General features: G+C 36.5%; 1 protein-coding gene across 1 annotated transcript in view; it reads right to left on the bottom strand.

Moving 5' to 3' along the window:
* PLXNA2 (plexin A2) overlaps positions 1–23,292 on the bottom strand; it is a 449,635-nt gene that overhangs the window by 86,168 nt on the left and 340,175 nt on the right. The window contains exons 14-15 of the mRNA XM_034414337.3: positions 14,807–14,924; positions 5,493–5,629 (exon numbers count right to left, since the gene is read on the bottom strand). Of these exons, the coding sequence (XP_034270228.1) occupies positions 5,493–5,629; positions 14,807–14,924 (255 nt within the window). The remainder of the gene's footprint in view (positions 1–5,492; positions 5,630–14,806; positions 14,925–23,292) is intronic.

The raw sequence follows: 23,292 nt of genomic DNA, 5'->3' as shown, positions 1-23,292 counted from the left end.
TCCTGGTCTGAAAAAAAATTCATATATTTGATTCAAAGGAATCAAATAATATTAAAGAGTTTAATATCAAAGATATTAAAGAGTAAAGAAATAGAGAAGGAATAATAAATAAATGATAACATAGATGGAGGGAAATGGGCAATGTAAAATTAAAAAAGAAAAAGGTTATGCATTGTCACATTATTGTGCAACCTGGCCATAATAACAGACAATTTAGGGGAACTGGAATCCAGTCTTCTATCTATCAGTGGCCTCATGTGAAAATAGGCATTTTAATATGCCATAGACCAGACTTCAGAGAAATCTGCTTAGTCCTTGTATAAGATCCAAAGCGACACATCACTGCTGGCAAAGAGTTACTGCAAGCTCCCTGTGATCAGTTAATTAGCTTTCTACGCTATTACCATGTCGTCATGGTGAATTTCTCTACTTCTCCGATCAGAGGCAGGAGAATAGAAAGAAGCTGTAATTACAGTGAATCTCATTAGAAACTGCTTCATCTAATCAGTCTCCTGCACATCATGAGTACATGCCAAGTTCATCACCTATAAACCATGCAGTTTATGGAAAGAAGAAAGAAAAAAGACCATGTCGTGACCTTGTATGGAAAGGCAGGGATAAACAGAATGCTATTAGATTCTGAGAAATGTTGTTTACTAGATTATATGGGCAAATAAATGATATAGTGAATTAAAAAGAGTTTTTAAATGTACTTTTAAAGAGTACATTTAATGGAATATTTATGTTGCATCAAACATAGATGTTATCATTTATTTATTCCAAACTTTTCCTTAGCTGCAAATTGAAAAAAAGAAAAAATATGCTTAGGTTGATTTATAAATTCTAATTTATAAATTCTAATGGTGGTATATGCCACAAAGAAGGAATAATGAAGATAAATAATTTGTGACTTACGTGCCCACAGGACTATACCTGAAAGACAAACTATGAAGAATGTGAAAGGACACTCAGTATTTAGCAAGTGACCAAATGAGCTGGTTTTGTCTGGCTTGGATATCTGGGGAAGTGTGAGGATTGTTGAGGGGGCACTGATCTGTGGCAGGGGTGGGAGCTAGCTGACAGATTTTGGAAAAGTCCAGGCAATGTCCTGCTGTGACAACATGTCTAGATGCCAGGAACTATCTTATCCAATTAGTGATTCTGTGTCTGGAAGGGGAAAGTGACCAGTTTCATGTCCTAAAGGAATCTGATGCAACTAATGTAGCCAGATGGCTTGATTGCAGAAACTTTGCAGCCCTTTGGAAGTTATGCCATTCTGCCTCCTAGAAAAGTAACTAGATTTAGGATTGATGGTTGGGAGGAAGATTGGGATTGGACTGAAAATTGATTGTGGGGCACAATGGTGAAGGAAGGGATGGAACTTGACCCATTTATTTTACTCCCCCCCACCCCCGGGTGGGAGATAGATAGATCTTTGTTGCCCTATGTTTGATGAGTACAGAGGGAGAGGGCATGATAGTGTTTTGAAGGTGAGTGGGTAGGAGCTGGCTTAGAAGAGTATATGGTCAGAAGCACCCTCGTACTTACTTGCCATCTGAATATGGAGGATTTGTGCTCGGCTTGTGAATGGGAATGTTGATGGTTGAGGGGAGGGAACAAGGAGTAGGGACCCTGTTCAAAATGACCGTAGTGACTTCTAGATCAGAAGGAATTGGTTGAACATCTGAAGGGTTATTGTATCAGTTCCACCAGGTGAGCCAAATAATGAAATCAATTCTATAGAATGTCTATAATTTTTTAAAATTGAAATTCACTATAATAACAGAATCTTGCAAGTTTGATTTTGCTGTATCTCCTCCTCCTCCTTAAAGATCAATAAATTAGGGAGGTGTCTATCCCAGCCACTTCTGAATATTATCTATATATTATGGACTTAACATCCAATGGAAAATTTCTGCCTTTCAGCTTCAGAGGGCCCTGGAGGAAGCTATCTGGATCATTTTTAGTCCAGATTCAGTCTTGAATATAGTATAGAGATGGCTTTGGCCACACTGGTTAGTTACTTGTGGCAAGTCCTGGATGTGTGTGGTGCCTCCATCTGACTCTTCTTCTATTTTGGTGGCTTTTGCTATCATTGACATGGTATCCTGATCTGCCTTTTTCTTTAGGCACTTGATTCTAGTTTAGTGGAATTTACTTTTGATTGTTTAATTATCATATCTGGTTATTTATATATTATATGTCGGGTTGTTTAATGTATAAATATCTTTACTTTTTTTTGTTTGCTTTGTAGTACACTACTCAAAGTTACATTGTTGGGTGACCCAATACTTCCATTAAATGCATATGTGTACTGTATGTTCCTTTCTGATAGTCAACAACAGAAGAAAGATTACTAATAAAAGATATCCAAGTATGTTTTTTATGCCAATGAATTACGTGATACAACTGTTTGTATGTTGGCCAACAGAGCTAATGAAAGCATGTAATCAAGATGAACTCTGCAAACATCAGTGTTGCATCCCAGCATCTGTTGAGACAGTTCCTGCATAACTCTAGGCTTAAAAAGTTACTTGAGAAGCAAATACCATAAAGAAAAAAAACCTCCTCTGTAGATAAGAAATGAAAAGCCTCCTGTAATGTAACTATGCACATTCCTTCCTATCTGTTCCAAAGGTATAAATGAACTCTGTCCTATTAGATAAGGAGATATTAAATCAGTTAAATCAAATCTACTCATTAACATGTCATTCCTTATCTCTCCTTTTCAATCCAGGCATAGTGGATGCCGGGATGTTTTATCTCTTCAGATGCTGAAGAAAGCAGCACTAATATGAAAAGTCTCAGTAATTCAGCTTTGGAAATGTTAGTTATACTGCAGGCAAATTGTACAAAAGCAACAGCAAGTGGCATGCAAATCCCCCACTCCTTGCATCTGATTAACTTGCATCAAACATCATGGAACATCATTCCCCCAGAGATTAGAATGGCCCCCACTCTAATACTCTTCTAGAAAGTGCTGAAGACCTGGTTCTGCCAGTGGGCCTGGAGAACTCAGAGCGGATGGAGCCCATTAAATGGCTCCTGTTATCTGCTGTCACGGGGGTGGGGGCTGGGGGCTGAGGGCTGGGAGTGATTTTATATTATACTATATTAATTGGATTCTTTTTATTAGTTTTATTGTTTTAAAAGTGGTTTTATATTCTGTAAGCTGCCTTGAGTCACCATGGGTGAACAGACGGCAATATAAATTCAATCGGTAAATAAATAAATAAATAATAAAATAAATAAATCAAATCCAGGGTGAAAGGAGAGCCAAAAGGCTTTCCTTTTATTTCCTGAAACAGTTCCTTAAATTTTCTATTTCTTTACAAGAGGATATGTCCAAGCATCCTGTTATTTTAACCACAATAAATTTGCTCCTTCAATTTATATTTCATTTTAGTTTCATCAGGAAACTAAATGTATACACGGAATTTCTACATGGTCTTCAGATCCCTGGCATCCATATTGTGGTAAATATGGACAAAGGAGATGGGTTTATATCATGAACCAGGCCCACAGTCTTACCTGCTTTGACACCTCTACACTGTTGATACTGCTGTTTCAGTCTGAGTCTAACTTAGGAGCATAGGAACCCAGCTTGATACTGACACTAACTGTTAGGGACTCTTCAGGTTTTCTAATGGAAATATTTCCCATCCCACTTGGAGTTGCCAGAGATGAAACTTGGAACTATCTATATTATAAACTCATTTAACCAATTTCATAAAGACTATAGCATGATATTTTTTGAAGTATTGCCATGGATATTACATAAAGTATTAATTTAGGGTTGGATTTTTTTAATGATTCATTTTGTCATCAGAGCACTACATGCTTATTAAACATCCTTATTTGGGATTTTATGCTTTCTTGAAATTCCTAATTCAACTATATTATATAAAGCTTGTTGCCCAACAGGTTATTATTGTTCATTGTAGTTTCAGAAGAAATCTCAAACCATAATTTTAATTTTAATAACAAACACCACAAAGTAATTAGTACATACAGTATGTTATGCTGTTGTAATATTTTTGTTACATATATATTGCTTGATATTTTGAAGTGAAGTGGGGTATATTAATATTAAATTGAAGCCTTTGATTTACACATTTACTTCAAAGTGTGAATAATCCAAATGTCTTGAAGGGGAGGAGAGATTCATGTGTTGACCCTATGCACTTGTTCTAACTTCCAATTTGTAGTGGAGAGCTATGTCTTTGAGCATCCACATAGTTGAGGACCTAGGTTTTAGAACTTGGGGAGAATTTTCATGCACAGTAAAGACTCTTCACTACAGGTGATTGACTCCTATCTACATGTGAAGAATGACATAAAAGGATTGACACCTGGATAGATTTTAAGCATCCTAAAAGGGAATTTCTTCTTGATGTAAATGTTGAATTTACTTAGAAATTTTAGTGAAATCAATTTGTAGAAGTATTAAGATCTTAGAGGAAGATGATTTTTATTTCCATGACTTTATTGAACATTGGTTAAATTAATTCAAGCAATTTAGCCTATAGATCTTTATAAAACCTGGACAGACATTGTCATTCTGAATTGTATGAAAGATATAAAACCATACTCATAAATTGCCCAACAATTTCCATAATAAAGTTGAAGGGTTCAGTACAAAAATAATTGTTTATAATGATTTTACAAAATTTCAATCATAAAAATTGTACATTAAGAAATTTCAATCATTAAATTGAACATTGACTACTTTGATTCTCTGATATCAATCAGTATGCTATACAGGTCTAATTAAACGTAGTATTATTTTATGTAACTGACTACACAGATAAGTATATTTTATTCATAGATATTTAATTATCACCACTGTAGCATGTCATTGATTCAAATACCTCAAATTAGAATATATAAATTTATGGTACTGCAAGTTTAAATAGACATGACAAAAATGCAATATTGCTTTTTTTGATAAGAACTAACAAAAGAGATATATTTTTATCACTTTAAAAATATAGAAACTGAAGCATAGATTTGTGAATTCTAAAAGAAAAGAAAAGTAAGGCTACATTCTTAATTTCTGTCACTCAACCTCTTTCCCATCACACTGGGAGGCAGGCACACCTGCTGCTTTCATAGTTAGAATAACAATAAGAATGGAAAAAAATGTCTGCTTTCCCCTCTTTTTCTCTCTCACTCTCTTTTAATTTCGTACGGAGAAAAAATGGGCTGGAGAACATGTAAAGGGATTTGAGTAACAGAATATCTTGGAGACTTGGGGTAGAAGCAGGATTTTGATATACAAAAGGAAAGCAATAAATAAAAGTAATCAGCATAAACTCAATTCACTGTTATGCAGCATTCATCAAAATCAGCAACAGCATAATTTAAGGTGATTTATTAGAGTTAAGTGTTTAAAGTTGATGTGGCTTTAACATTGCCTGTGGAAGTTCTGTGAAGTTTGTTTAGAACATATATTCACATAAACTCAACCCTTCCTCTCGCAACTCTCTTACCCATAAAACTCGCAGGTCTGATTACCCAGCAATACCGACACACTGCTGCCAGCTCCCAGAAAATGGCCAGTAATGGTCACCATAGTCCCTCCTGACTCTGGTCCACGGCTGGGACTCAAATAACCCACAGCAGGATTCTTGGGAAGGAAAACAAAACAAAAACAACAAAAATAAAACAAGTTCAATTGTTTTGCTGTGATGTTATTCCAGGTGACTGTACAGCAAGACAAGAGGGACCTTTAGGTGAAGGCTTGAAATTGACAAATATATAATCCTAAGTAGTAGTTAATTGGTTACTTTTTCATTATGGTACTGACCAGATTGTACAACTAAACAAGTTACAGATACTTGCTTTTTCAAGTAAAATGAACTGTGGTTGTTAAAATTCTAACAACATCATTTAAATGAGCAAGGCATGTTACATTTTTACAGACAATACAACAAATTGTTGTCACATTCAGGAAAACGGAATTCTACTGGTTTGCCGGTAAAAGATGTGATATATATAAAACATTTCAGAATTGTCTGAATACTTCATTAAACAGGGAGTTATGAAGCAGACCTTTGTATCTTTATAAAAGATACCACAAAGGACATGAGCTACAGATTACGTGGGTCCTTCTCCAAAAGTTAGAATCTAAGTTCATATAGGGAAGTGATATTTTCGCAACTTTCTGTTTGGACTGCAGTGTTTTTGATAGAAACCAACATTACTGTCTAACTGGCTGAGGAGTTTGGCAGCTTTAATTCAACACAACTGGAGGACATAAGGTTGGTGTGAGAATATGCAGACAGTCCTTGTGCTTTCATTTTATTTTAATTCTTGGATGTATAATGTGTATATGAAGCATTCTATTTCCTAGAAACAAATATCAGTGATGTGACAGAACACAACTTCCACCAGCTGTCTACTAACAATTGAAAATAAATTGTACTGCAGAGTAACAATGATATCATCAAATTTTGAAAATCTCAGAAGGAAGTGCAACATCCTGATCATATTCTCATCTATGCTACAAGTCCATAAATGAAGATCAGAAAGGGAAAGAAATATAGTATAAGAATGGCTAGTCAACAGGATAGTTTTGGAAACTTGGTCTGAGCTATCTAGATAATGGTTACTCAGAAGAACAGGTGAAAATAAGTTTAGCCAAAGTACAGTGAGCACGTTATTGTTGTTGTTAGTCACGAAGTTATGTCCAACTCATCGCGATCCTATGGACAATGTTTCTGCCGGGCCTTCCTGTCCTCTACCATCCCCTGGAGTCCATTTAAGCTCATGCAGACTGCTTCAGTGACTCAATCCAGCCACCTCATTCTCTGTCATCTCCTTCTTTTGCCCTCAATGGTTCCCAGCATTAGGCTCTTCTCCAGTGAGTCCTTCCTTCTCATTAGGTGGCCAAAGTATTTGAGTTTCATCTTCAGGATCTGGCCTTCTAAAGAGCAGTCAGGGTTGATCTTCTCTAGGACTGACCGGTTTGATTGCCTTGCAGTCCAAGGGACTTGCAGGAGTCTTCTCCAGCACCATAGTTCAAAGGCCTCAATTTTTTGGTGCTCAGCCTTCCTTTTGGTGCTCAGCTTTCACAGCCATACATTGCAACTGGAGAAACCGTAGCCTTGACAATACACACTTTTGTTGGCAGGGTGATGTCCCTGCTTTTTAGTATGCTATCTAGATTTGTCATAGCTTTCCTCCCTAGGAGCAAGGGTCTTTTAATTTCTTGGCTGTAGTCCCCATCTGCAGTGATTTTGGAACCCAGGAAAATAAAATATGTCACTACCTGCATTTCTTTCCCATCTATTTGCCAGGAATTGACAGGGCAGGATGCCATGATCTTAGTTTTCTTAATGTTGAGTTTCAAGCTAACTTTTGTACTCTCCTCCTTCACCTGTTTCAAGAGGCACTTTAGTGCCTCTTCACTTCCTTCCATTAGAGTGGTATCATCTGCATATCTGAGCTATTTCTCCCGGCAATCTTAATTCCAATTTGTGATTCATCCAGCCCCGCCTTTCTCATGATGTGCTCTGCATATAAGCTAAATAGGCAGGGCGACAGTAAACAGCCTTGCTGGACTCCTTTCTCAATTTTGAACCAATTAGTGGTTCAGTGTCCAGTTCTCACTGTTGAGAACTGTAAAGCATGTTAGCAATATTTAAATGGAACTAAACAGTCCATGCCCCACTGGGTCATCATTTCAGAGATATTTCCTTATCTAAGCAGAGGAACAAAATGACCATGGCTTGGCAAAAAAGTGAGTGAGGGAGTGACTTCCAACTTCCTCCCATCTTCCCCATTAAATTTCTTTGTGGTAGGCAGGGAGCAACAGAAATCTTCCTTCCTTCCTCCCTCCCTCCCTCCCCCCCTTCTGATTTACTTTACTTGTGAGAAGCTCTCAGGGAGAAAATCAATGGGGAAGCCTGCACAAAATTGTAAGTCCAAGGAGACAGTGGAAGAGAGTGAAGGGCTGAGTAGGCCAGGAATGGTATGTGCGGGTGCATGAGAAGTATTGCATGGGTTGGGAAGGCTGTATAGGCACATGTCAGAAATGCCATGTGGTCAGGGAGGATGCATAGGGAGTAGATGGGTCAATAAGTGTGTCTGTGTGGGTCATGGGGGTATGTAAGAGATGCCAAAGGGGTCATGTAGGGCATGTGAGAGGCCTCATGCGTCAACAAGAATGCATGGGGTTTTTTTTTCCACAGGTATGTTTGAGAGGTGGTATGCCAGCCAGGGATGGGAAGCAGAGGGTAGTGGAATGGGTTGGGAAGAGTGCCTATGGTGCTTGGAAATAAACAAGAGGTCAGGGGGTGCATGGAGGGGAATAGATCAGAAAGGGTGTGCAGAAGTACTCAAGAGGTGCCATATGGGTTGGTAAAGGTATGCAGGAGGGTGTTGACTGGGGACGGTGAAAGGGAATATAGAGGGTGTTACAAGAGCTGCTGAATGGGTTAGTTGGGTGTGAATGGGTGTGTTGCAGATGTCACAAGTTGGGGGAGGCATGGCATGGGCCAGGAAAGGTATGCATGGGTATCTTATTCCCTGTTCCTCCCTCCCTCCCTTTCTTCCATGCCTCTTCCCTTTGCTTCTCCTCCCAGCAGGACAAACTGTTGCCGGATGGGGGAGGGAATAAGGAATTGTGAAACTGGCTGGGAAACTACACAAAACATTGAAAATGAAGATTACATGACCATAGGAGCAGTCACTGAAACAGGCACAACTTTCCCAAATTTTATGAATGCAAACTATGTGCTAGGTCTGCTAAGAGACAACCATGATTTGATGGCACATATCTATCTATCTAGTCATCCACTCACCATCCATCCATCCATCCATCCATCCATCCATCCATCCATCCATCCATTGTGTTTACTATTACAGATGGTTGTAGGATTTTTTAAATATATTTTTTATATATTTGTTTTTAATTTTTATAAGTAACTAAAGTTTTCAGTTATATTATGGCACTTTTCTCCTTTCTAGCAACACTCCAGCTGCATTCCTAGATGCAAAATAAATGTCTTCATTTTGATGATGTAACTATGCACTGAATATAACTGTTTATTGTATTCAGATTATTGCATTTTTAGATTTCATACAAGCTGCTGTGTCTCATTTAGTGATCAAAGAAATCAGTACACTGTCTTTGAATAGACCTATTTTATTTTTTTTAAAAGATACATCAACATCAAGGAATTTAAAAATTATTAGGAAAAAAAACTATATATGGAATGATCACAGAGAGAGATTTTCTACGGTTATGAGACATCATATATTGAACTCTGAGTTTTATTCTCTATAATGATGCTTTAATAACATTGCTGTAATCTAAGGAAATGATTGAACTCATCATAAATAGATGCTTAGCAATTCCTGCTTAGATTACAGAATAGTTCTTTTGAGTCATGATTTTTGTCTTAGTTGCAACTGAAATGATGATGATCACTTCCAGAGAAAATTGCTTTAAAAACTATAAATGAAAAGTAAACTAGCATTAACACAACATACACTTACCGCTACCTATTGTGCAAAAATTGTATTTCGAAGAAATTTGCAATATTTGGTTTTAATAGGTAAGCAATTTTTAATTGGTTTTAATTGATTTTAAATGGTTCTTTAAAAGACTTTGAAAGATTTTGCATTTAGAGCCCTACCATTTGCATGTTCATTTATTATGGGAGGAAAGAGAGAAGTCTACAGAATTTATTTTTCCAAGGTTTTATTGTCTTTCACCTAACTTAAGTTTGTGATTCACCTGCCAAGTATGGAAATAGACCAAACTGTGACAAATGTTATGCCAGAGATTTATTATCAAAGGATCAGACTAAATGTGAAGACGGCAGCCAAAATTGCTGGTGATAAAATAATAGAATGTATAAGATGAATGACTGTGTCTACTGCAATGATATGGAACCTCTCATTGAGCATTTTAGCTTCAGTTACAAGCCATACTCTCTCTGATTTCAGACATGAAATGTAGAAAAAAGGTTTTGTGCAGCTTTCCTGAAATCAAGTACAAATTTATGCTCCATGATATGAGCATGCAAGTAATTTGCCAACGCATGTAATAGTATCATGTTAAAGTATATTTCTTAATTAAAGTATAGAAACTATAAAGTATAATAGCATGTTACATAGAAACTAACAAATCATAATATAAATTCACCTGTCAATGATAATTACAATCAATATTTCATAAGCATTTAAAGTTAGTGCTCTTTTGTGCACAAGAGACTCTGAGGTTGTTTCTAACCTGTCTCCAGTTAGACCTGATCCAGAGCAGGTCAGTTGCAAGGCTGGGAAAGGCCTGCCTGGTGCCCTAGCCTAGACATAAGGTTCCTCCCTCAGAAACTCTTTCCAAAGAGTTCAACTCAGACTGGAATTTTATGGTATCTAAATTTATTATTTTGGGGAAACTTAATTTTATATATGTTTACTTAAGTTGCAAGGGCAGACTTCCAGGAAAGAGAAAGCTCTTTTCTGCAGGCGTTGGCCTTGTATGTGGAAAGGGAGAGATGTGGGAATATCCATGCCACTCTCCCAGGATTCCTTTCCATAACCCCTTTTTATGACCCCTTTTACCGCTTCTTATAATGGCTGAAAAAGGGTCTAGCAGCTGCAAAATGTTCCAGTGAAATCAGATGCAGAAGTGTTTCAGCAGTACTAACGTTAATAAAGTTTGTGGTTGTAACAAAAAAGGAGGTTAAAACAAACAAACAAAAGTCCAAGCAACAAAAAGAAACTACATGCGAATTGCTTTTTGAGTTCATAAAAAGGCAGCAATGGAAAATACTGTCTCTACATAATACATGTATGCTTAACAAATTGCTGAATGGTGCTTCAATTTTTTTCATTCAAGCATTGGTTATCACTTAAAGTAGCGTAAGACCATTGTCCTCCACACACTGATTTTTTAAAAAAAATGAAAATGGTGCTGAGTACCCACCAGCCAAGATATACATTGATTGATTGATTGATTGAATGGAAACAGCTTTAAAAATCAATTAGATACCATTTTTCAGTGAACATAGAAACAGAATGTCTTGAGATGTAAAAATTTCCTGCATGTAGGCAGCTCTGATGTTGCTTGTCAAACTAAAATGTACAGTCTACATGTGCAGTATCTCATTCCTCCAGTCTTCTTGTGACTCCACCTAATAGCCTGTGGGAAGACTTTATTCCTTTTCTAGAAAGCAAATGTCCCTGACCCTTGCCACCATTGCCATTATTTAATATAATACTAAATGGATTGAATTAATCCCCTTCTCCTTTTAATATATATATTTTCAAGAAAGTTTCGCTTGCAAGCAAATCCTTTTATCTGCTAACCCAGATTCATTTTGTCCATTCATTACTGCCTGCTTCTTTTATGCTTTCTTCTGCCTATATTAGGCCAATTTTTGCTACAGAGGAAAATGTAGTAATAGTACCATTGATAAATGTACAAATAGATCAAGTTAACCCTCTTGCTTAACATGGAGTGTTCTCTCAAACCCTTCAGTGATGGCCCAAAAGCATTTATTTATCAAGTAATATAGTGATGTTGTGCTTATAGAATCATAGAGTTGAAAGGTACCTTAAGAGGTCATTGAAATTCAATCCTCTGTGCAATGCAGGATTCAGTACATCATCCCCAGTAGATGACTATCCAGTTTTCTGTTTGACAACTTCCAGGGAAGGGGAAGGGGAACCACTCTATGTGGTAACTATTCTCCTTTCTGAACAAACCTACTAACAGTAAATTAAATTTCTCCTAATATCTAATATGTCTCTACATCCTTGAGGTTTGTCTTATTAGTTTTATCTTACCTTCTGGAGCAAGGGAGAATGTCCAAATCTTTTACAATGCGAATGCCATTCAGATATGTAAAGGCATCTATCATGTCCTCTGTCAATCTTTCCTTTTGCAAGCTAAACATTCCTAAGTTTTTTTTAACCATTCCTTATAGGACTTGGTTCCAGTTCTTTCACCCTCTTGATAGCCCTTCTCCAGACTTGCTCCAGTTCATCCATGTCTTTTTTAAACCTGATTGCGCAGAACTGAATTCTATGTTTAAGTGAGGCCTGACTAAAGTGAAGTAGAGTAGGAATCATCTCCCATAGTCTGAGTTTTTTGCTCTTTTAATGCTGTTTAAGATGTCATTGTCTTCTTTGCATATGTTGAACTTATGGTCTACTAATACCCAGGACCTTCTCATATGTTTTACCTTTGAGGCAGATTTCCCTCATTTGTACATGGCTTTACATTTCTTCCTGTTAAATATTATTCTATTTGTTTCCACCCATTGTTCTAGTCCAAGTCTTTTTTGATTCCTCTCTCCCAAATATTAGTCATTCCTCCTAGCTTGGTATCATCTGCAAATTTGGTAAGCATTCACCCAACCCCTCATTCATATCATTTATAAAAATGTTGAACAGCACTGGGCCCGGGCACAGCCCTCTTGCATTCCACTCAACATGTCTCTCAAGGTAGATGTCAGCTTTGGAAGCCATACTAACACCACTATTCAACTCAATTAATAACTACACTTTGTGTACAGTCCTTGAACTGTGGATCCACCTGATATTTCAGTTCTCAAACCCATATTTGACCATTTTGTTAATAAGGATGCTATAAGAAACTTTGTCAAAAACTTTGCTGAAATCAAGATTCATGGCCTTTTTCCAACCAACCAGGATAGTAATTTTATCATAAAAGGATATCACAATAACTAGGCACGATCTGTTTGGCATAAATCAGTCAGATCGTGTTAATTCCTAGCTAAGTGCTCATAGACAAGCTGCTTTGTAATATCAAGGACCTTGCCCAGTGCCAGAATCAGGTTCACAAGCCTCCAATTTCTTGAGTCCTGTTTCATCCCTTTTTTAAAAAAATGTGGAGGAGGATGCACACAAGGTCTTCTGAGACCTTGCATGCTCTTCAGGACTTTTCAAAGATTACAAAAGTGCAATTCTGCAATTACCTCTGCTGATTCCTCCAAAACTGTTGGTATAGTTCATGTGGCCTAGGAGACTTTAATTTATTTAACTTCACTAGAATTCCCTCACTTGCTCAACACTTATCTTGAACTCCAGTTCATACACACATATACACACATACATACAATTCATACACACATAAACACTGTGGCACAATGAAGGTCAAGCAAGTGTTCCTTTACTTACAAATGCTTACAAAAATACTTTTCCCCAGCCCACAATTATAATCATTAATAGTTTTTTGATACTTGTTTTTTTAAAGCACAGTATAAATCACCAATGTAAGCCAGTTGTTGCTTTGCATACTTTTGAAATGAAACAGAAAGTGTGTCTGCCAACAGTTTGATAGATGAATGGTTATAAATACCAAAGTAGATAGAGAGTCAAACAGATAAATGTGAACATGTTTAGCAACCCTAAAAGGGGGACTCTCTACTGCATAGTATTATTGTTTAGTAATATTTACCATTATTACAATAAGTTTCCATTCTAGTAATGAGACAACAAGTGCAATTCAAGTTATCTATTGCTTCCTTTACAAATTGTGGACAGTTGGCAATTGCTAGCAAGTAGTTAGCACAAAATCAGGGAGGCCAAATAAGCCTTGTTCAGGCCAAAATAGAGATGAAGAAAAGCTCCAGGTGTGACTTTCAAGAATATGAATAAAAAGGTTCATAATTAAATAACAGAAGAGCACAATGATTGCTTCAGGAATGGAAAACCACAAAAAGAAACTCTAGATTAAACATACTAATGGAAACTCTATTGAATTAGCATTAATTTGTTATTTAAATGGAAAATAATTTCACATTAAGGAAAGATGGATGATAAAAAGAAAATAGGACAGGGGGTGGGGGGAGGAGGGAGGGGCAGAGAGTTTGTTTTTACTAGCCAAACAAAATTATTCCATAGTGTTCTAATATATACATAATATAATGGAAGGTGGCAGGTCCATAGATTAATTCCAGCTAATTAAGTTCCATGGTAATAAAGGTTCACATTATTCCTTCCAGTTTGAAAAGGAAGGATAACACAGTTGATCTAAAAAATGTTGCACTGTCTAGTATATCAGAAGTTCTAAAAAAATTAATCGTAGTTAAAGCCACAATTTGTCAAATAAATTACTAAAACATTTAGTGCTAGAAACACTTTCTCCCAGGTGAGAATGTGTCATGATTTTATGAGCCAAGAAATTAAAAAAAAAAGTCCTAGTCAAATAATGTAAGAATTGTATATCAGTATAGGGCTGTGGTCCATGTAGTTCAGCCAGTGCAAGCAAATTTTAAAGACAAACTAACATAGCCACTGGCAATAATTATGCTATAACTCAGAATTAGAGAAAAAAAAAAACCCTTACATACCATTGGCTCCAATTACTATTATTTGAATAGAATACCTTCATTTTCACACAATGACTTGATGTCAAAAAGGGAAGAGGGGGCAAACTCATAAGATCTGGGCAATTTATTTTATTTTCTCATTTATTCATTACAATTAATGGATTTGATTATATTTTACTTTTCTTCCTAGGGACCTGGCTTTGAGGTGAGGCATCTGCAGTTATCCTTGGATAAATTTTCATTATGATTACTGAAAAAGAGTTGAAGATAAGTAAAATGACTTAAAGAGGTAAACCGTATTAGGATATCGGGCATATAAAATGCCACATTGGACATACTCTAAGTTGAACATATTAATAAATAGCATTTTAACTACTCTAGACCCTGCCAGCCCTTCTTTATTTAGTAGAAAGAGAAAGGACTATTTTGTGTACTGCTTACAGTACTTGGTCTAGGTTTATCAATCAAGTAACAAGAATGGCTTGTAGGGTACTTACCACAAATGTGTAATGTTGTGCAGACTTGGCCACAAATTCTGATTTGCATTCTCCAATACAGAGGAGTGCAGGACCAGAGCTAATATCAGGCTCAGCTTGCCCCATTTCACACACAATTCTGAAAATGTAAAATCCATAGTGAGTTCTATAATAAGAAAAAATGCTATAATATATATATATATGCACATTGTTCATTCCATAATAGTATGGCTGATGCTCTTGTTTGATGAATGAGCTAATTTTGAAGACTCTCTTCTTCTATGTGGTAATTTAACAGAAGAGAAAGTCAGAATTAGATATAATTATTGCAAGCTGTAAAGTTGAGTGGAAAGCAAAGCACAAATGGCAAATGCATTATATTATTGAAAAGAAAGTGTGAAGTCCTTGAAGTATTGGATGAAGTCAATAATGGGAACAGCTCTCATTGTAGGTGGCAGGCACACAAACTCTAATAAAATATGATACTTGTCCCATTTGACCACATTAGAATGTTCTAATAGTGATGAGAGAATGAGTTAAACTGACATAAAGCAATAATATTTTGAGATAAATAGTGAATATGACATATTTGAAGAGAACGAAAAGGTAATACATGAGTTTTCAAACAAGTAACTGTGGTGTGAACATAAATGAATGCTCCTCCTCTCAGCTTCTCTTTACATCTTCAATAAATACATCGAAAAAAAATGGAACTGTGGCCATCTGCATTCTATGCTTGAATGGCACATAAATAGGCAATATACATATAGGTTCGTCCAAAATTTATAGGTATGACTGTAGATCTTGAATGTGTTTAATTGTACATGTAGTGTGTCTGGATTTGTAGTTTTATATTGCCTAATAAGCTTCAAGCAACAGACATTCAGGATCGGTCACCATAATTGTACAAACTGAAGAGAAACATGGAAAGTGAATGCACATTTCTGTTTCCTATGGATTTCCTTGCTGTTGTGTTTTTCTGTTCCTGATGATGGTTAATTCAATGTGCTGTATGTCAACAGGAGACTTATGCTTTCAAACTCAAGGAACAAAAAAAAAAGAAAAGAAAAGAAAAGAGAAGAGAAAAAAAGAAAGAGAAAGAGAAAGAGAGGAATTCCAGCCCAGAGGCATTCTAAATATATATTTATATATATAAATATAAGAAGAGATAATATAAACTGGTTAGATTTAACAGATTGTAACCATTGTTTGTGATACAATTATTCATCTCAGCTCTTATTCGACAAAATGCCAAACAAAATCTTCATGACCATCAGCAATAGATTAATTATCTTTTAGTCATATAATCTTAATCTCTCTTCTAAAGCACTCAATTTCATTCTGAATGAAATGAAATCCAAAGAATTAAATAGATAAAAAGTGAAATGCATAAAATAAAATGATTTCTATACAAGACAATTCAAGTATTCATCTTAGAATTAATTTTTATCCTTATTGCTTTCTACTATGGATAGTCCTGAATGTAAACTAGTCATTTTGCAACTTTTTGAAATGGCAGAGACAAAAAATGGCTTAAAATTGGTCTTCGCACTTATAACTGTCACAGCATCCCCATGGTCACTTGATAAAAAATCGAGTGGCAGCTGGCTTGGCAACTGGCATGTATGTATAATGGGTGCAACATTCTGGGTCATAATTGCCATATGCAACCTTGCTGGTCTGCTTCTAACAAGCAAAATCGACGGGGGTAGCCAGATTCTCTTAATGACTGCATGAATCACTTAACAACAGCAATGATTCGCTTTACAATCATGGCAAGAATGATTGTAAAATTGGCCATGACTCACTTAATAATTGCCTTGCTTAGCAACAGAAATCCTGATCCCAATTGTGATCATAAATCTTATTCGGTATTATATTATTCAGTTAAAGTTTATATAAAGTTTATACTTCATTTTGTGTGCTTACAACATTATCCTGAAGAAATCTGTTCTATTTTAACCTTGAAAAAGAAAGCATAATAACAGGCATTGTGTCAGAAATAGACAAAGAATAAGGCTTCCAAGGGAAGAAATTGTCAACTGAGGACAGCTCTGCTAAAAGTGGAGTTGACAATCACTGCAAAATAAAAACTGGTGAATAGACCAGTTCTTTGCAATTTGTATCTGGACGAGCCCTTGAAATAACCCACAAGTGTTCCATAAAATTACTTCTTTTGATAAGACTGCAAGACAGCAATCTCTGGCAAGTTTAAGGCTCCGGGAGATGAAGGAATAGCCAACTTTTTGCTCAACCCATAGTTGATGCCTTCAAAAGGACATTGGCTTTACTTCACATACTTCTTTTTCAATCAATTTTGTGAGTTTCTTATTAACACATTTTCAGCTATCAGGAACTTTTGAATTGACAAGTTTTACAGCACTGGGTGAGTTTCTGCACTCAACTTTACAGCTTGCATTAAGCCTATGGGGGTGCATGATGTCCCTCGGAAGAAGGGCGGCATATAAATATGACAATAAATAAATAAATAAATAAATAAATAAATAAATAAATAAATAAATAAATGTATGTGATGGACTGCAGTGAAATGGTAGTTTCCCAGGAAGGAGAGAGCACATTCTAAGGAGGGGGTTGAGACAGGAAGCAATACTGAAAGGGCCTGGTGGCTCAGCAGACTGATAGCATTGTGATTAACACCAGCTGTCTGCAATTACTGTAAGTTCGAATCTCTCCAAGGCTCAAGGTTGACTCAGCCTTCCATCCTTTCTAAGGTAGGTAAATTGAGGACCCAGTTTGTGTGGGCAATAAGCTGACTTTGTATAAATATATAAAAGTATGAAGGCTATTGCTTAACGCATTGTAAGCCACCCTGAGTCCCCGGAGAAGGGCGGCATATAAATCAAATTAAAAAAAAAAATACAGCCTGGAGATGAACTGGAGAAAGAAAATTTAGAATAGCCACTCCCTACAATCTCTCAGGATATATAGGTTAGGGGGAAGAGTAGTAAAAGTTTAGTCTGCCAAAATTCTGAACTTTGGTTGGCTTGATCTATATCTATTTTTAGCCTGGCCTGAGAATTTCAAACCTTAGAGAAAAAAAAAGTTTTAAATACAAATTTAAACTTTAAAAAATATTTTGAATTAATAGCAAAAGGATAATTAGATCTTAGAAAATTACAAGCAGACTATAGTTTTGAAATATGATTTTGGAATTAATTATAAGAATCCTTCCAATGGGAAAATGTTTTTATTTTGAATTCTGTTAAGAAAACGATAACATTCAATGGCACAATCATATAATTAACAAATCCTTTAGTGCCCTAGATTCAATTAATTTGCCCCTAGATATTTAAATTCATTCAGGCTAAATAGGTATTCCCTAGTCATGTTTTTTCATTAATTTTAAACTTTAGTTCTACTCCTTTCTCTTTCTCTTGAATAGTTGTGTTTTTTATTTGGTGCCTGCTAACATTTTGGCATACTCATTAAGCAGCTGGTAAATTGATTTATTTTCTTTGTTTCCGCCTTTCTTTTCCTTTTATTTTGAACACATCCAGACTTTTATTACAAATATGATTTTCTTACTATTAGCATATTTTGCCAACCTGAGTTCATTTTGCGCGTTAGACTTTCTAATACCATTTCTACAATTCTAGACTATTTTTTTCCTCTTTCCATTTCCTATTTGTTTTTGTTACCAGATCTCTATTAAACTTTTTGCACAGTCATACTGGGCTTCCCTGCTAGTTTTTCCCCTTATTGAAATTGTTCGCACTTTTAGTGTATAGTGTATACTTTTGAAGTTTTGTCTAATTTGAAGCTCCTTTTCCAAACAATTTATCATACTATGGATGGCAGCTCTTTCATTTTCTGAACACACAATGACATAGCAATCTTACCCAACCTGGGTGCTTTCCAGTAACTCCTTTCAACTCCTAGACCTTTTTTTAAAGGTCTCTGTAACAATATTTTTTATCCTTTGAATAAAAACATCCACTGACTAATATAAAATTAAAGATGGCACATTAATTCCTATGGATCATCTAATCTGAGATAGAAACACTAATTCATGCTAGGCAAGAACCATAGGTAAACCTGTTAGGAAATTGTGCTTTTGGAAGAGTCTAGGGGTCTGATTACTTTGTTAAGTGGCTCTTTACCAATATTAACCTAATTGCCATTGATAGATAGCAAGGACAAAGTACGGTAAATCAATACTGTCTCAGAATCCAACCTGCCCACAGAATCCTTATGAGAGGCCTTTTATCTGGATTCAACTTGAAAAAGCAGCTGATCCTTGCTATTATCTGCCCTGGATAAATGTTCTAATGATGTTAAGAATCTTTGAAAGCTTGATAGTACTAATCAGAGTTGTGATTATAAAATCAGGGTTTCCTAGAATCATCAAAAGAGGATAATTTTAATAATCCCCCTTCTAAAAATAAAATGAAACACTATGGCATATAAAGTATAATGGCTAAGCAGCCTATACTTACTCTAGCTTATGATGGCATTAGTGCACAGCCCCAAGCTATTACAGTAATAATATTACTTTGCTCTTCTATAGAATCTTTTATATGAGGATCAAAAGGTACTTTATAAGCCACTCCATACCACTTCAGGCAGGAACAACAGATAAATATAGCTTTTCTGCTTTTTGAGAAGAGACAACCAAGATGGTTAGCAATTTTGCCTAAAATGAATTAGGAACAGAATCTCCCACAATAGCGATATGTATGCAGTCCTCCCTCAAGCCAGATTCCCTGAACTTATAAATTAAAATGTGAATATTTGCTAGCATTGACAGAACTGTGGCCTCCACCCACTACACTTACTTTTTCAGGCAGAAGACAACTGGGAAAAAAAATCGAAGGTTTCTTTCTTCCATGACCTTATTACTAGCTCTCCTATAATTATTTGCATTTAGCAATGATATTTTCTTTAATGTAGAATTGTTACAGCATGAAATCTAGCTGCAGCAGACTAAAACTAATATGAATTATAGGAAAGGACTGACAATTTAGAGTGCAAGTGGGTAAATCACATTTTAATACTCCTTATAAATAGAACATTGACATAATTGATGTCAGGAAAATGCTAGTATTTTCTTTCAGAGGTGGAATTGTGCTTGGTTGGCCAAGTACGTGGAGAAACATTCAAAAACAAGTCTTCCAACTACAATTCTGAAGATCTGGAGTCAGTGATTTTATTACTGGTGTGGGCTGCTCCTAAATCTATTGATTCTAATAGGTGACCTGAGATTTGAGCAGCTGAGATCTCTTGAGCTTCTGAAAAGTACCAGAAAAAAAAACTTTTAGAGATAGACCATCCAACCCCAGTCCAATCCAGTCTCACTGGAGCTGAGCATATCTTCCCCCTGGAAGAAACCACAGAGACATCTGGAGGAGGAATATCATCAAGTATAAGGAAGAAAAAGTAGACCACACTTCCCAAGGACAAAAAAGTGTGTGTTGGTGTATGTGGTAGTGGTGGGGAAAATGATGCTTTTCTCAGAGGAACGGAATCAACAATTTATGGAGTGAACAATCTGTAAAGGGAGATATGCAATTTCCTAGGAACAAAGATCAAAGATGTGACTGAGAGGCTTACTAAACTAATCACGGACTATTATCCCTTACTCCTCTTTCATGTAGGGAAGAAAGAAGCCTTTGGAAGATGCCAAGAAAACAAGATGGGAAAGACTGCCTGGAAAGAGGTTCTAGTATAAGAAAACAGAGGTGGAAGCAGTGCAGAGATGTTCCCTCAGTCCTCTGAGAAGGGCAGTCCACTGTCCAGTATGCCTTCTAGTGAAAAAGCTCCAGGAGCACTGGCATCCATGGAGTGAGAGGATGTTGTACAGTGGTGAAATCCTTCGCCAGTCACCACTGGTTCACTGCCCACATATGTGTGATGTGCACCAGATGCGCGCTCCATGCACACATGCACAGTGCATGCTGGATGCACACTGCACATGTGTGCACGTTCTCCGGAACTGGTAGTTAAAAATGCTTTAAAAAGTAAAAAAAAGTTCCAAAGATCAGCTGAGTGACGTGCGATCATCGGAATCTTTTTTTTTTTTTTTTTACTTTTTAAGTATTTTTTTACTACCAGTTCGGGCGAAGTGGCCCGAACCGGTAGCATTTCACCCCTGATGTCATATCTGTCAAAAAAATACAGCAGTTGTAGCAGCACAATCAAATCTTTGTTCCTTTATATATACATGTAGTTTAAGGAATAGGGCTATAATGGGGCTGCAGTAAGCCTCACTGTGCTCCCTTTGATTTTCCCTTTGTCATAGAAGTTTTGATGTAAAAGGAAAAGGCGGATTACTATACATGGAGTATAGCATAGCTACAATTGTCATTTTTTAACTTTCTAGCAGTACTCCTTTACCTTTTATTAATCTTTTTTTCTGTGGAACTGGTAGGATTGCATTTCAGAAAGTGCCATAAATAAACAAGTATATCAGGGACCTCTTTGCTTATGAGTTGTTGCCAGAGCAGCAGTAAGCTACTACAGAACACACAATTATTCTATAGAAAACTCTGCCATGCCATTCTGTGATGGTTGCTATTATAAATAGCTCTTAGCAGATTTAACATTGACCATAACAAATATCTCTGTTGGCCTTTAGAAACACAAAGGCAGGGCTTCTCTTTATTTACTGAGAGCACTTTCACTGGCACTGTTTCACTCCACTTTAATTCCAAAGTTTCTCACAAATCAATCTGAAACTGACCTTCAGTTATCTTTTCTTTGGCTGGAGTTGAATATAGTGAACAGGCAAGAGAACCCCATGAACTCATCAGTTCTTCCTGCAACTCACTAATAGGAGTGTTCAAAACAAAACTCAAGCAGTGCCTAGCCCTTTGAGCTTTAAAAGTCTCACACTCTCACCCCACACAGCCTAAAAAGAATTGAATTGCTAGAACATATTCACAGTGTTGGTACATGTTGCAATAACGAAAACAATAAATAATTGTTACAGGGAGATCAAGTTATATTGAATCATAGGATCGTAGGGCTGGATAACTCAGAAGGTTCTACAAGTAGTTCTCAAGGTATGACTGGTTGATTAGTGACCGTTTGAAGTTATGACAGACACCCCTCACCGAAGGTACTTATGATCCAGCTCTGAAGTTCTGAGGGGTGTCCCTCCCACTGCACAGTCACAGTCACAACTGGCCCACATTTATGCCTGTTTGCATGTGAATCAATGTACATTTTTGCCGAAAGCCAGTGTTTACTTCCAGTTTTCAGCAAAAATGCTCCATAGTGAACAATAGGTTCACTTAATAAACATGGCATTCACTTATTGACCATATTTGTTTAACAACCACAGGCTTCATTAGGGTCATAAGTTGAGGACTACCTATATTCAACCCTCTTTTGTTTTATGTAAGAGCTTCTGCTAACTGTGAATGCCCACCAAACTACTTACCAACCCTTCCGTCCTAGCATTCTGCATGTTGCGATGATCCCCTGCTCGCTTTTACTGCTAGTTTTTTGTACCTTATGCCTTTTTTCCTGTATACTCTGAATACTCTAAAACTAGGCAAGCAATAGAAGAGAAGCACAATAGATGCTGCAAGCAATGACAGAAGCTGCTGCAAAGTTTAAGAAGAAAAAATCACCCTGTTCCAGGAACCATCACTGATGGACATGGAAAAGATGCCTACCTCATTCGAGGGTGCTATGACTGTCACCTGCCTGGAAAATGCCTGGCCTGGCCATGCTATTGTTGTCCTTTGGTTAGGACCTCCATAGATTTTCTATTATTCTTTATGTAGCTGACACAGAAACAATTGCTGCAACAGTATTGTAAAAATATAGACATGTCTAGGAGATATTTACTTAATGCTCAGAAAAGGAAAATGTAAAAAAAAACAGCACAAATGTGAAGCACAAAAAAAAGACCCTTGAGTTAATTTTTTCAGCTTCAAATTTCAGAGCCCACCAGCAAGAAAGGAAAAAAAAATGGATGGACCATTTCCTACAGTCATTTTGAGAAAGGAAACACCTATGAAAGGGCAGAATGGTTAGGATATTTTCTCTTAGCATATAGATGATAAACTGAGAGCAATATTTGCAGGGCAGAAAAGAAAGGAATAGCATTTCAAAAATAAAACCAAATTCTTTCTTGCTGCCAAGGGAAGTGTGTCTATATAAAAAAAAAAAAATAGAGAAGAATAAAAAATAAAATAAAATTGTATTTAGGCTATGAATCCAGTATGTTTATACTAGATGCATCTTTACCTTTAGTTCAGATTCTGTAGGAATTCCATTTCGCAGGAATCCATCTGCAAAAATTAGGAAAAGACCAGTCCTAACCTGGTGCTTCATAGGACACCCAAATTCCTAAAATTGGCCCCAGTCAAGTGTATGCTTTCTGTGTCATTTCCCACCTTATTTTTACATCATGCATGTAATAAAATGGATTTTAGTACACATTTTTGCTACATACGCGTAGAGTTTACAGCTCCCCAAGTCCTTCGTTGCTTTTCGCCGTCAGAGACTAACCCGGCTATGCTTCCGCTAATGCTTCT

Source organism: Pantherophis guttatus, chromosome 3, assembly GCF_059756535.1.
Source record: "Pantherophis guttatus breed Tessera chromosome 3, ASM5975653v1, whole genome shotgun sequence".
Taxonomy (NCBI): Eukaryota; Metazoa; Chordata; class Lepidosauria; order Squamata; family Colubridae; genus Pantherophis; species Pantherophis guttatus.
This window is presented reverse-complemented; position numbering and strand designations above follow the sequence as displayed.